This window comes from Macrobrachium nipponense, chromosome 21 (assembly GCF_015104395.2).
Source record: "Macrobrachium nipponense isolate FS-2020 chromosome 21, ASM1510439v2, whole genome shotgun sequence".
Taxonomy (NCBI): Eukaryota; Metazoa; Arthropoda; class Malacostraca; order Decapoda; family Palaemonidae; genus Macrobrachium; species Macrobrachium nipponense.
Genome location: NC_087212.1, coordinates 73,049,767 through 73,064,826, shown reverse-complemented (window position 1 = coordinate 73,064,826; position 15,060 = coordinate 73,049,767). Strand labels below are relative to the sequence as shown.

The 15,060-nt window shown below is 41.0% G+C and overlaps 1 protein-coding gene across 5 annotated transcripts in view; it reads right to left on the bottom strand.

Moving 5' to 3' along the window:
- LOC135198166 (host cell factor 2-like) overlaps positions 1-15,060 on the bottom strand; it is a 167,723-nt gene that overhangs the window by 105,601 nt on the left and 47,062 nt on the right. For 3 of the 5 annotated variants that reach the window (XM_064225674.1, XM_064225676.1, XM_064225678.1), the window contains exons 7-9: positions 8,554-8,691; positions 8,045-8,237; positions 7,031-7,353 (exon numbers count right to left, since the gene is read on the bottom strand). In XM_064225674.1, coding sequence (XP_064081744.1) covers positions 7,031-7,353; positions 8,045-8,237; positions 8,554-8,691 — 654 coding nt within the window. The remainder of the gene's footprint in view (positions 1-7,030; positions 7,354-8,044; positions 8,238-8,553; positions 8,692-15,060) is intronic. The other 2 variants (XM_064225675.1, XM_064225677.1) reach the window with 1 other exon arrangement.

The following is a 15,060-nucleotide window of genomic DNA, read 5'->3' as shown; positions in this document are numbered from 1 at the left end:
GTGTGTGACATTACCAATCTTGTAAGGAGAGACTGGGCTGCTGCTGCTGGCATCCCAGCGTTTGCAGCAAAACTACCCCAAACCTTCTGCATCGCCGTAAACATTGAAGTTGTTGGCGTAGCCGCGGCATTATTTCCCATAGATCGCACGCCCAGGGGATGAGGAATATTCAGCGCTGCCGGATTCTACTGGAACCGTGACGCCACATAATGCAACAGCAAACCTTCCAAGGTTGGTACGCCTGGAAGGCCTAGCGCCGCCCACTTCCTTCTATCCTGTTCGAATCGGGAGCAAGCACTTGGAACAAAGATTGCGATGCTCCCCCCCTCCCTGCTGGGAACAACGGAGCGTAAATATTATGCATCAAATTACCCAAAACCCCTCCTGGAGTTTCTGATAACAAACCACTAGGAGAAACCAGAGGGGTATGGGACAAATCAAAGGCAGGAGGAGATACAAAAGAAGCCGGCAACGCTTGGTCATCCAAAGATGGCGTCAAGTCCTTTCTTTTGTTTGTACTGGCCTTTCTCATAAAACTTCCTCCACTGTTCCACCGACCAACCACGACAAACAGAACAAGGATTAGTAATTGTACATACATTTTCTCTGCACCTACTACACGTTGGATGAGGATCCATCGACACCGAAGTTAGGAATCTCGAACACGGAAAGCCACAGACTCCAGGGCATTTCCTTTGTCTTGTCTTCGAAACGGAAGAAGATCCCGACGGCGATACAAAACACTCCATCTCACCACTTACAGCTCACACCCACACTGAGCCCACTCAGAGAAAGAGAATTAATAAGAAAAATGAAAGTGAAATGGATAAAAACGGGCAAACTAAAACCAGCTTTAAACAGATAGACAGAGAACACGTCCTATACATGCCCCGTGACCTGGTATAGATGCCAATATTCCCTGGATCGCACAAGTTTAATTTTAATTCTACAGGTTTCCAGCTTGGCACTAGTAAATCCTATTGTTAAGACCGAAGGTTTGTTTCATATATGAACAACTGGATACTGGTAGAAGAGGCAACAGGGCTCTTACCCAAGGGCAAAAACAATCTCTCAGTTTAGATCTATTGAACTATAAGTGGCCTTAGCAAAAATATGTAATCTTCATCAATCATTAGTTTACTAAAATATGAATGATAAAGAAAAATTATTAATACTTTCTTTTCTAAAGATATTACTTCCATTTCAGCAGACCAAAGGGGTTGGCTTCTAAACTTCAATGGCGCTGTCTCAAAAGTAATTACATATTAAAGCAAAATACCTGGCCATGACACTGTCTAAGGCATCATTAACAAGTCTAAGGTGGATTGTGACACCTGTTAAATATACCAAATTTGTAACTAATTTGTATTTTTCATAACTAACAAACCTGAGGTCTTAACATTAGGATTTACTAACGCCAAGCTGGAAACCGGTAGAAATAAAATAACACTTGTGAGATCCAAGGACTATTGGCATCTATACCAGGTCACGGGGCATGTATACCCACAATGCCCACGGCTACCTGTGACCCACTAGTTATATTTCTAACCCAGTTTAGACTGCTAGAGGGGTGGTTCGAGGTGGGCCTTTACCTGTTAAGACCTCAGGTTTGTTAGTTATGAAAAATACAAATTAGTTACAAATTTGGTATTTGTTCATATACGGAACAAACCTTCTGTCTTAACATTAGGATAGACTTACTTATTGGAGGGAGGTAAGTCTCTACAACTGACTGGGAGTTTGCTACCTTATCCATTTCCAAATATATAGGGAAATTCTAAGAGAATGGACAATGAACCTAGAACCAAAGATATAAGCGAATCTATTGGTTTCCCTCACTGGGTGTTGATACCATTCTATGGTTTACTCTTGTCCCTTGCAACTGGATCCACCTTCACCCCTCTCTTCCCTATTATCTAGAGGGGTGTGTTGCTACTGAAAAGTATATCATTACCTAAGATAGCTTCACAGTATGGCTGACCACCTCACCTGCATCTAGTTCGTTCCAGCACATGACGGTACTCTCCTTCATATTGCCCGTAGTTAAAGGTGTAGGAAGAAAGTAGTAAAGAAAAAAGAACAGTCATCCCATTCATTCTACTTTCATACCTTCATCTTAGACTAGACACAAACTGACCGGCCAGTGGTACTGGATGAGCTATATCACTTGTTGGGCCGCCACCACTGGACCCAAGGAAAAAGTGTCCAAGGATCTATGGGCAACGTCTTTCAAATAAAAAGAGGTGAAAGTTGTTTGGCGTTTCCACACACCAGCTTTCAGAATTTTATCCACAAACATGTTCTTCTTAAATGCCAGAGAAGCACTCAAGCCCCTGATGTCATGAGCTCTAGCTCCCACCTGGCTATCTGACCCTCAGTCTTCTGCCATATAAGCATCTCTGATCGTCTCCCTTAGCCAAAACGATATTGTATTCCTGGACACTTCCTTCTTGTTCCGTCCTGTACTTACAAACAACCTCCGGCACCCCGGCCTGAGGTGCCTTGTTCTTCTTAAGTACTCCCTTAGTGCCCTGACGGGGCACAGAAGCATCTCATCTTTGTCATTGTCTACAAGTCTGCCAAGGAAGATATGGTAAAGGAGTCGAATCTACTATTGTTGGGTTTTGGGTCTTGGCCACGAATTCTGGGACACACTCAAATACCATTGACCTCCAACCTCTCGAGTGCTTTATGAGATATGACAAGTCATGTAGCTCCCCCACCCTTTTGGTTGAAGCCAGGGCCAATAAGACTGTCTTCAGGGTCAGGCTCCTATCCGTGGACTGCCTTAGTGGTTCGTAGGGGGGTTTTGTCAGACTACTCAGTACCATGGTCAGATCCCAATCTGGGGCTTTTAGCTCCTTTGGTGGACATGACTGTTCAAAGCTCCTCATCAGCATGGCCAACTCCCATGAAGACGAAATGTCCACTCCTTTCATTCGTAACACTGAGGCTAGAGCCGCCCTGTACCCCTTCACTGCAGATACAGACATATGCTTTTCTGTTCTGAGATATATCAGAAAGTCTGCTAACTGCTGAATAGTGGTACCGAGTGGAGACAAATTCCCTCTACGACACCAATCACAGTATGCTGACCACTTTCCTTGGTATACTGTCGCAGATGATTTTCTGATATTTCCTGCCATCTGAGTTGCTGCTTTCTGCGAAAACCCTCTCGCTCGGAGGAGATACTTGACAGTCTCCACCCGTGAAGCGATAGGGACTTCACCGACTGGTGGTACCTCTCCATGTGCGGCTGACACAGTAGGTTGCTCCATGGGGGTAACTCTCTCGGCACATCTATTAGGAGTTCCAGTAGGTCTGGAAACCACTCTGCCTTCGGCCATAACGGAGCTACCAGGGTCATCTTGAGGTTCTGAGACCGCATTACCCTGTTCAGAACCTGACGGATTAAACAAAATGGAGGAAATGCGTACACGTCCAGATTGTCCCAAGGGTGTTGTAGCGCATCTTCTGCTACTGCCTCTGCGTCTGGGACTACCGAACAATACACTTCCAACTTTTTGTTGTACCTGGTTGCGAATAGGTCTATGATCAGTCCTTCCCACAACATGAGCATCTCTCCTCACTAGCAGGATATTTGCCCAAACATTGGCACTTACGTTTGTCAGGTACGCATCGCCTTGGAACCTGACTGTAGTAATCTAATGAACAATGATTCATCCACTACTTTTCTTGTCACTTCCAAGGATGCAATGTTCGCCACTGCTGTTGACCAAAGATCTAACCAAGAAGCAGCCTGAAAGACAGAAGCAGCTGTTGCTTCTAACGTAGCAGCCTCTTGGTACGTCATCGAAGGGCACTCCATTTTAACCTGATCCAAGGTTAATCCAGGCCTTAATCTTACAACATTAGGGTTCACTTGTCTAGACAGCAAAGGGACCTTCAGTGTCGTATAATATTTCCTTTGCTTATCATTGGAGGGGGAATAAATTTAAATGATCTATTAGATTTTAAGGAATTATCCCTTCCTGCAATCTTTGCGTTTACGTGTTGCAAGACAGAATCCGCATGACTCGAACAAGGCAATTCATACAACACCTTGGTATCCCTTTTTAATCCAAATGCCATGTCAATTCCAGGCGGAAGCATACTGGCCGGTGTTTCTGTCTTCTCCGAAAGGTTATTGAATTGACAAATCAAATCAATCACCTCTGCATACAAGGCCAGAAACTCTTGGTTTTCTCCTTCCTCCGGCTCTAATGTACCATTCTCCGTCACAAGGGATGTTGTCTCGCCCCTATCTTCTGACAGATGGCCCGGAATTCCACGGCCGCCTGCCCCAACGGCCGCGGTCCCTTTGATCTTTGCTGGCCGCCGTTGGCTTGATCCCGAATAGTCAGCAGGGGAACAAGAACGCCTCACTCTTTCTCTGCTCACGGATCTAGAGTGAGAATCTCGTCTAGATCTCCAAGATGAAGGCTCTCTTTAGACAGATATAACTTCGTCTCTATTAGTATTAGTATCGTTTACGAGCGTCGGAGAACTCGGCCTCGACCTTTCATCCAGATGGACACTGCCTTCCACGAACGTATCCGCCGAGGTTGCCAACTCCCTATTCTTTGTACTTTTAATAGGAGCCTTATCGTCCTTCGTACGTATTTTGAATGGCCTTACGGGCGAAACTGGGACCTGCATTCTATCCTCTGCTGCACCTTTCGCCGCCAACGTCAATTTTACCAGCGGTATCGTAGTTTTTGCGATCCGAACTGGCAACTCCGCATCGGCCGTCGCGCCTCTCACTTGTTCGGATTCTTGCGAACGGCTTCGCCTGCGAGCCTTGTGCTTACTAGCCACCGACTTCCCGACCTTCCTGCTGACTTGGATACGACAGTCTTGGTCTGAAGATGAAGAAGAATTGATTCTTCTCCTCTTAGCCCGATGATCAGTCGCGAACTCCTGAATCCTCCTCCAACGCTTGACTGGCGCTCGCCGTGACGTTATCGGACTTAGCGATGACGCCGAACTAGAGGAAGAAGACGAAGAAGGCGAATCACACTTTTCTGTCTCTTATCCATTCTCTTCTCTATATCCTGTAATTTCTGCATTACAGTTTGCATTGTCGAGTCAAAAGGCTTATTAGAGTCTGGGTGCAGCAAAATAGGCCGAGAAGCAGTCTGTGACGTCATCACGCCTGCCATATCGGTGTGTGACGTATGTTGTGACGTCATCCCTCTCGTAGGGAGAGACTCTGAGGTTTCTGCTGGCAACCGCACGTTTGCTGCCAAACTACCTCCCACGTTCTGCATCGCTGTAAACATCGAGTTTGATGGCGTAGCCGCGGCATCAATTCCCATAAATTGCAAGCCAGGGGGATGAGGAACATTCAGCGCTGCCGGACCCTGCTGGAACCGTGACGCCATATAATGCACAAGCAAACCATCCAAGGTTGGTACGCCTGGTAGGCCTAGCGCTGACCATGTACCATCCAACCTACGCGCTTCGGGAGCAGGAGCCTGGAACAAAGATGGCGGTGCTCCCCCTCTACTTGCTGGGAACAAAGGAGAGTGCATATTATTCATAAAATTACCCAAGGCCCCTCCTGACGTTTCCGATACTGAACCGCTAGGAGAAACCGAAGGGGTATGGGACAAATCAAAAGCAGGTGGAGAAACATATGGAGCAGCCTGGTTTATTGCCGATACAAAAGAAGCCGGTAAGGTTTGGTCATCCAAAGATGGCGTCACCACCTTCCTTTTGTATTGGCTTTTCTCATAGAACTTTTTCCACTGTTCCACCGACCAACCGCGACAAACAGAACATGGATTAGTAATCGTACATACGCTTTCCCTGCACCTACTACACGTTGGATGAGGATCCATTGACACCGAAGTTAGAAATCTAGAACATGGAAAGCCACTGACTCCTGGGCATTTCCTTTGTCTCCTTTTCGAAACAGCAGACGATCCCGATGTTGAGACAAAATTCTCCATCATACCACTTATACACTCTTCACTCACACTGAGCACACTCGGAGAAAGAAAAGGTAATAAGAAATTAAAAATGAAATGGATAAAAAACGGGCAAACTGAAAAACCGGCTTTAAATCAGATAGACAGTAACACGTCTTATCTTAAAGGCGGTAGGAAAATAACTGATGGGTCACAGGTAGCCGTGGGCATTCTGGGTATACATGCCCCGTGACCTGGTATAGATGCCAATAGTCCCTGGATCTCACAAGTGTAATTTTAATTCTACCGGTTTCCAGCTTGGCGCTAGTAAATCCTAATGTTAAGACCGAAGGTTTGTTCCGTATATGAACAATTTGAATTTTGGTTAGAGGCGAATTTCGCTTGGCGTCGGGCCCCCAAGAACGGAACCCCTGCCGTTAACTGGGGGCTGCCTGTATTATGACTACCAATACAAGATGAGAAATGGATTAGTTAATATGTTAAAAATGGAGATATAGCCATACCAGTAATGTTTGTTACACTAAAGAGGATATTTAATGAATAAAATCCAGTATGTTAATTATATAACGTAAAGTTACAAATATCTTGCATTACAAGAGTAAGTCTGTGAAAATTTTAAAAATTTAGGTGAAATTTTCAGATTTTAATTACTTTCATTCAACCAAGCTATCATAGACATTAACAGTATTCTAAAACCCAACTAACAAATAATTTCCCAAGATTCATGGGGCTGACCAAAATGTGACAATACAGGAGGACTAAGTCAAGAAATTGGGCAATTTTGTAAAAAGGAACTGGGCAATTTTGTAAAAAGGAACTAACCAGTAATGGCTAGGAAATGAAGGCAATACATACAGCAGCTGGCGCTGAAAGGATAAAACAAAGGATCTTTAGCACTACCCACTGTGTGCAATCCAAAACACCCTCTAAGCAGAACCAATCACCCTAAATGATAGCAGTCATAAACACTTGGATAAACGATAAATTATTTTAGGAAATTCAAATTACTGCATTTAAAATCATTATTAATCTCATCAGTGTTGAAATTTGGAAATTACAAATGAAATTTTGTACTAAAAAAAAAATCATCATCTTACCTGACAAGAAGGGGAAACTAATCTGACAGTTTGCCCTGCAAGACTTGTAGCAACCTTAACTCCCTGTGAGGTTACTAAGGTGTTAGGCTGTACTACTTTGACAGAGGTAGGGGACGTTGCTGTTCCAGTACTGGTCGTAATCTTCTGGGTAGCAGCTGCTGCTGCTGCCAAGGCAGCAATGCCTGACATTCCCCCTGCAGTGGAGGTGGCAGTTGTTGCTGGAAGACCAGCCCTAAGAATTTGTGTAGTTTGTCCACTTGCCCCTATTACTTTAATTTGACCAGCTCCTGGGGTTCGCACTCGAACAATATTCCCGCCAGCTGCTGAGATACAACATACCAGTTAAAACCAGTGCACAATCTACTTTATATTTTATTGCAAGTATTTTTCATATTTTGCTAATTACAATTGCCTATGTTTAAAATGAAAATAAGTTTTCATTGTACATAGAATAAACCAAGGTGGGTATAAGAAAGGTGGTTGCACCTGGAGTGAAGGAAATTGATTAGTAGGTATCTCTTGCCAGCCTAGGCCACGCCCCCTTTCACCAGGGCTGTGCATTGACGCCATGCTTGAAGTAATTGTAATTTAATTGAAATGTATTAATTACATATTTTTAAAGTAGTAATTGTAATTCTTTATTTCTATTTAATGGTAATTGCAGTTGTAATTGCAATTTGATAATAGGAGAGGTAATTAAAATTGTCATATTGCCATTGGTGGATAATTTTAACTTAGCAATCACCAGAGGGGGCAAACTTCAAAAGTTAGATCAAATTACTAATACAATAATTTCATATCACTTTAGGTAAGCATCTTGTAGTTGTCTTTTTACATTTGAAAACCTGCTTAGATCAAAACAATACTCCAGCATGATATATTGTAGTTCAAAGCTTTCAAAATAACTGACAGTTCAATAGAGCCATATTGAGTCAGCTTTGCATAAACATATCTATTGTATGTTGAAAGGTTCTTTGTGGGAGTTATCTAAAATATCAAAATATCTTTACTTACCTCTTACAGTTTGTGGAGACGTGGGTGTCATTGAGGTGATGGCACCAGGAGTGGTTGGTCTCAAAACTGTTTGAGTGAGAGTTATGGGTTTGTTGGCCGGAGACGCAGGTATACTAGGAGTAGCTGGCGAGCTGGTTGGGGTTGTTGGTGTGGACATGGTTGTTACAGGTGTAGGTATATCATACTTTTGAATCTGATGGGGGGGGGAGGAATGTAAACATAAGTGACAAAGCAGTATTCATAAAGTAAAAAAAACTTGATCATGTCAAATTCTAAGACATACTGTTGCTCTATTTGGTGGACCTGAGTGGTTCAAGTTCCCCTGCAACTGTACAATCCTGGATTGGACCAAATTATCCTAAGTTGTACATCTTTAAGAAATTTTACCTATAATTGTGCATTAGTATTACCTTCAAGTGATAAATTTCTAACAAATTTTAGGCAGGCAAGCCACCATCTAACAACTCACTCTAAATACGGTTTTAATCACATATAAATGGGAAAATTACCTGAAGAAGGTATGCATCTGCAGTAGGTGTAGATCCCCAACAGACTTCCAAAGTGGTAGTTGATGCTCTTACAAGTTGTACTCTACCAGGTGACCCAGGAACACTTGTCTCCAAGTACCACAAATCTTTGCAACACACCTAAAACAAAATTGAAAAATCATGAAGTACCTTCCTCCATTTGTGCTTTGCCCTTCACCAAGTTTCTTCAAGTTGTACAGGCAGTCCCTGGTTATCGGTGAGGGTTCCGTTCTCAGCAGGATGCTGATAAGCAAAAGCCACCATTAACGATGGCGCTAAGTTCCGGTTAATGGCGCCTCTGTTAGGTATGTTATGGTGCCATAACTATATTATCAGCACCTTATGGCACAGATTATCTGTGCCATAACTTGGCCTGTTATGGCGCCATAAATAGCCAATTTTATGGTGCTAGGCAAGCGCCATAAAATTGGATCACCATTAACCAAGTCCGCCATTAATTGGGGGCTGCCTGTATTCAGTTATATATAGTAAATTACAGTGGTACCTCGTTTGTCGAACGTTTCCTATGTTGAACTTTCAGTTTTTCGAACAAAATTTGAGAAAATTTTGTATCGTTTGTCGAATAAATGCTCGTACTTCGAACTGACTGATTATCTAGTTTATACTTGATTCGACGGTCTACTGGGTCTTACAAGTTAAACTGTATTAAATTTTTTTCCATTTACAATATATAGTTTAATGATAACAATATTCGACAAAATAAATAAAAGTACAAAGCATTTAATATAAAATTTAGCTTTCAATATAACATTCAGCATAAAAGATGTATAAAATCGTACATAACCGCGGTGATGTCATGCCCCGCTGACTTGAGGCTGAACGAGGGAGCGTTGATATGATGAGAGAAGGAGAACAGGGAGTTAAAATATTACTGTATGTATGCAATTTAATGGTAAAATATGAAAACAATCAAATGCAATACAGGAAAAAAAAAAAAAAAAAAAAAAAAAAAAAAGTTTTAATTGAGCCAGTGTTCAGTACTCCGATGAGACGGTCTAGTTGAACAAAATTATCAAATTAGTAAATGAAAGAACAAAACTTTTCACAACAAAATATAAATTTTCATAATAAATTTTATTATTTGGATACTTACCTACTGTTAAATTTAGCTATATCTCCCCACCGATTAGGTGATTTGGCATTCAAACAAAAAAATCGAACGGCTGCCCGGATGACTGTCTAGTTTACCTGTTCTCCACCAGGTGTGTTTCGAATGTTTTAGCTCGTCAGAATTCTCCTTGACAGCCCACTAAGTTATGGGTATGTGCCTGGTGGTAATCCATCAAGTCTACTCTGATACAGAGTATGTTTTCATTTATCAGATCGGAGTTCATATGTGCCCCAGCCAGTTCACTGCTCCTTATTAATCTGAAGATTATTCAGTGTGAATGCCTTTAATGGACATAAACCTCCTCTATACAGGCAGTCACAGCCAAAGAGTCATTTTGTATATGTGAGCTAATGACCTTTGTAGTCGTGTTATGTCCGAGGTGACACTCTACACCCAGAATCTTAAAACTATTAGTTCAAAAAGGGATACTGGGCAACCTCCAGACCTTGAGATATTAATTCTACCTATCGGTGGTGCTTCTTCCCCACACGAACCTGATAGCGATGACTGTGCTACGATAAACTTTATCAGTCACTCATACCGGGTCCTCCTTAATTACTGGAACCCATCCTTCCGTTCGGGACATGGAGGAACAGGTAGAACCTAGAGGTTGTTCCCAGTATCGCAAACGGAATCCTCAGGCTCCTCGAAGGGTGAAACCCCTGAGACAGCTCTTACATGGTTTTTCTATTATACGAGTTCCTCTCTGGACGATTGGTTTGTGCACTCATCTGCCAAACCGGTGGTCCGAGGTCCAACTCCCATCTCGGCCAACGTGGAATCAGAGAAACTTATTTCTGGTGATAGAAATTAATTTATCGATATAGTGCGGTTCGGATCCCACAATAAGCTGCAGGTCCCATTGCTAGGTGACCAATTGGTTCCTAGCCACGTAAAAAAATATCCAATCCTTCAGGCCAGCCCTCAGCCCTAGGAGAGCTATTAAACAGCTCAGTGTTTTTGTAAAAACTAAGATACACTGAACTTTTCCAATTATATGGACTATATCAGGAAAAACCCCAGGAGACGATAATATATTCTATTCAGACACGTCCTAATTATCCTTCTGTCCAAGGAATTAATCTGTTAACAGGACATGGCTCATTTTTCCACAAGTAATGTTACTTCCCAACCACGAAACACCTTATGCAGTGACCTGTTACAATATACGGGCATATGTTCAATATACTACCCTCCAAAGAGAAATCCTATATTGCCAGAAACCATCACTTCACCTCACCTCACTCTTGAAGAATGGGAAACTCCCCACCTTCCCCTTCCAGATATGATGAGGTTCTAATGCCTTGCTCTAGCCGACTGAAGCTCGAACCCTCTATGTTAGGTTCATGACTTCAATATAGAAACTAGACCAGTATGGAAGAGACCCATTTGCAGATTCTAGGTTAACCTAGCCAACAACCACTTGGACTAGTCTAAGTAGGTATAGTCAATTAAGAATTTACTAACTTATTTTAAGTTGGCAAGACCAGGTAGACCCTGGCTTGGTTAGGTTAGGCTATGTTAACCCTTCCAATTAGGCTAGGACCCTGGTTTGGTTAGGTTAGGCTATGTTAACTCTTCCAATTAGGCTAGGGCCCTGGTTTGGTTTGGTTAGGCTATGTTAACTCTTCCAATTAGGTTAGGACCCTGGTTTGGTTAGGTTGGGCTATGTTAACTCTTCCGATTAGGCTAGGCTAACTCCTCCATCACTTAATGTAGGTTAAGTCCACCAGAGATGTACTCTTAACTAGACTAGGCTAGTATAGACTAGCTTAATCTAGAAACTAAATGACTTAGGTTAGGGTAAAGTCGTTCAAGAAAGTTTGGGCTATTCATTCTAGGCTACAACCACAACCTTCTAGGCTGAGGTGGTAAAAGTGTTTCGAATGGGTAGCCTAGGCACTAGTCTATGCTCGGCTATACTTATAACCTTACTAATTCGCCCAATCTAAGATAGTAAAGGCATGTTCAAACAGCCAGAACATGTTAAGTCATCAACCCACTGTTAGGCTAAGTTGACAAGTACGACATGTATGTCGGAACCATCTAACCTGAGTTAGGCTAAGCGGACCCGGCTAAGCTAACTAGGAATTGTACCACTCAGACTAATCTAAGATAGTAAATGCAGGTTCGAAAACTAAACCGCAACCATTAGCTAGTCCTTGCCAGCACATGCATACCCAAACCAGTTAGTTTGGACAGTATAAGCTAAGAACTACTACTGAGATTAACAAAGATAGTAGCAGTAGACTTGGACTGGCTGGAATAGGCTACAAATATAACCACTTGTTAGACTAAAAGGTATGACCCAATTGGCCTGGCTAAAGCATCTTAGGTTACGAGTGCCCTACTTAGGCTTGGCTACCTAAAGTGGCGAACCTTAAGTGGCGAAAGAAAGACGTTCGCCTCTTCCGTTCGACTTAAGTTTCCATGCGATTTCATTAAGAAGAATGGTTCTACAGTACTTTCGAAGGAACAAATCTTTCAAATAACTTTAACTGCTTGTGTAAGAGTCGAAGCGTTTGGTCAAAATTCTTATAGGAAGAAACCAGATTATACCAATAGGTATATTGGGAATTCTTCTCACCTGTAAAGGTTTGAAGTTTTCTGGGGTCAACGCAAAGTATGCTAATTCCCATCATTCAGGTTGTATACAATTACTAAGAGGTATGCATATCCTTCCATCAATCTGTGTATTTTACGTGTTGTAATATGGACTCTACATGACTTGAACAAGGTCATTCATACACTTTCGTATAATTTTTCAAACCAAACACCATGTCAATCCCCGGGGGAAGCATGCTGGCAGGTGTCTCCGTGCTCCCCGAAAGGTTATTGAATTGACGAATCAAATCAATCACCTCCGCATACGAAGCCAGAAACTCTTGGTTTTCTCTTTCCTCCGGTTCTAACGCACTGTGTTCAGCCACAGGAGATGTTAACTCACTCCTACCCTCTGACAAACGTCCGGCTGCATCATGGTCGTCTGACCATACGGCCGCGGCATCTTTGATCTTTAACCCTTAAATGCCGAAGGGGTATATTAAAAATCGTCTTCCGTGTGCCGAGGCGGTCTCAGAGTGAGCGCGGAAGCGGAAAAAATATTTTTTTCAAAAAATCACAGCGCGCTTAGTTTTCAAGATTAAGAGTTCATTTTTGGCTCATTTTTTTGTCATTGCCTGAAGTTTTGTATGAAACCATCAGAAATGAAAAAAATGATCATTATCATATATAAAGAATGCAATATATGATAGCGTGAAAACTAAATTTCATATATAATTGTATTCAAATCGCGCTATGCGCAAAACGGTTAAAGGTAAAGAGTTAATATTTTTTTTTGTTGTAATGTATACTAAATTGCAATCATTTCGGTATATAACACATTGTAAAACGATAAAAGCAACACAGAGAAAATATTATCACAAAATAATGCATGAATTTGTAACGCGCGGATGTAAACAAATATTTTTTTCAAAAATTCACCATAAATCTAAATATTGTCCTAGAGACTTCCAATTTCTTTCAAAATGAAGACAAATGATTGAATATTACTATACTGTAAGAGTATTAGCTTACAATTGCAGTTTTCGACCATATGTGACGAGTTAAAGTTGACCGAATGTCGAATTTTTTTATAATTTTTTCTTATATACAATTATTTCAGAAATTAGAAAAGCTACAATATTTTTAGTTTTATTCTACATGAAATTGCGTACATTTTCATATATAAAACTCTATGAAATGCCTAATATGAAACGGAGCAAATATTCCGAGAATGGGACGTACGCATTTCGGAGATTTGTGGCGGAGAATCCACGCGCGGAAGGAAGGAAAGTTTTTTTTTAAATTCTCCATACATCTAAATATTGTGCTAGAGACTTCGAATTTGTTTCAAGATGAAGATAAATGACTGAATATTACTAGACTGTAAGAGTTTTAGCTTACAATTGCGTTTCTCGACCATTTCGGTAGAGTCAAAGTTGACCGAACGTGGTTTTTTTTTTTATTTATCGAAATTTATATGCAAATATTTCAAAAATGAGAAAAGCTACAACCTTCAATTATTTTTTTTTGTATTCTACATGAAATTGCACACATTTTCATACATAAAACTTTATGTAACGGCTAATTTAAAATGGTGCAAACATTACCACAATCGCACGTATGATTTTTTTGGAAGAGTTACCGCGCTGATGTAAGGAAAATTTTATTTTTTTCATAAATTCACCATAAATCGAAATATTGTGCTAGAGACTTCCAATTTGTTGCAAAATGAAGGTAAATGATTGGATATTACTAGAATATATGCGTTTTAGCTTACAATTGCGTTTTTCGACCATTTCTGTAGAGTCAAAGTTGACCGAAGGTTGAAAATGTCACATAATTTTTTATATGAAAATATTTCAAAATTGATAAACGCTACAACCATGGGTTGTTTTTAGTTGTATTGTGCATGAAATTGCGCACATTTCCCTATATTAAACTTTATGTAATGGCTAATTTTAAAATGGTGCAAACATTACCACAATCGCATGTATGATTTTTTTCGGAAGAGTTACCGTGCGGATGTAAGGAAAAAGTATTTTCATAAATTCACCATAAATCGAAATATTGTGCTAGAGACTTCCAATTAGTTGCAAAATGAAGGTAAATGATTGTATATTACTAAAATATAAGCGTTTTAGCTTACAATTGCGTTTTTTTACCATTTCGGTAGAGTCAAAGTTGACCGAAGGTTGAAATTTTGCCACTTATCGTTATTTATATGAAAATATCTCAAAACTGATAAAAGCTACAATCATGAGTATTTTTTTTGTATTCTACATAAAAATGCGCACATTTTCATATATAATACTCCATGTAAAGGCTAATTTAAAATGGTACAAAAATTATGTCAAAGTGACGAAATAATTTCCGAGATATGTCACAGATACTTTTTAGTGCGGTAAGAAAGAAATTCACGCTTGCGCGCCTACGTAACGATTGTAAACAAAACAACACCTTGATCCGTGAACTCCCAGCATCCCCCAAGGTGCGTGATTCAAGAGTTTTCGGCTGGTAGGCCTAAAAGTATTTTTCCGCGAATTTTTAAAAAAACTTTTGTATGTCGACGTAAAATACGTCCAGTCGGCACCCAAGAGACAAAAAATGTTGACGTAAAATACGTCCAGTCAGCGTTTAAGGGTTAATGGCCACTGATGGCTTGATCTCGAATAGTCAGTAGGATTTGAGGAGGTATCTATTTGCAATCCTATATACAAATATGAGAGCAATTTTATCATATTGCATTAATCTGACATCTAGAGTCCATGGAAAACGTTTGTAAAAGCATCGGCGTATGTATCAACTTCACCAAC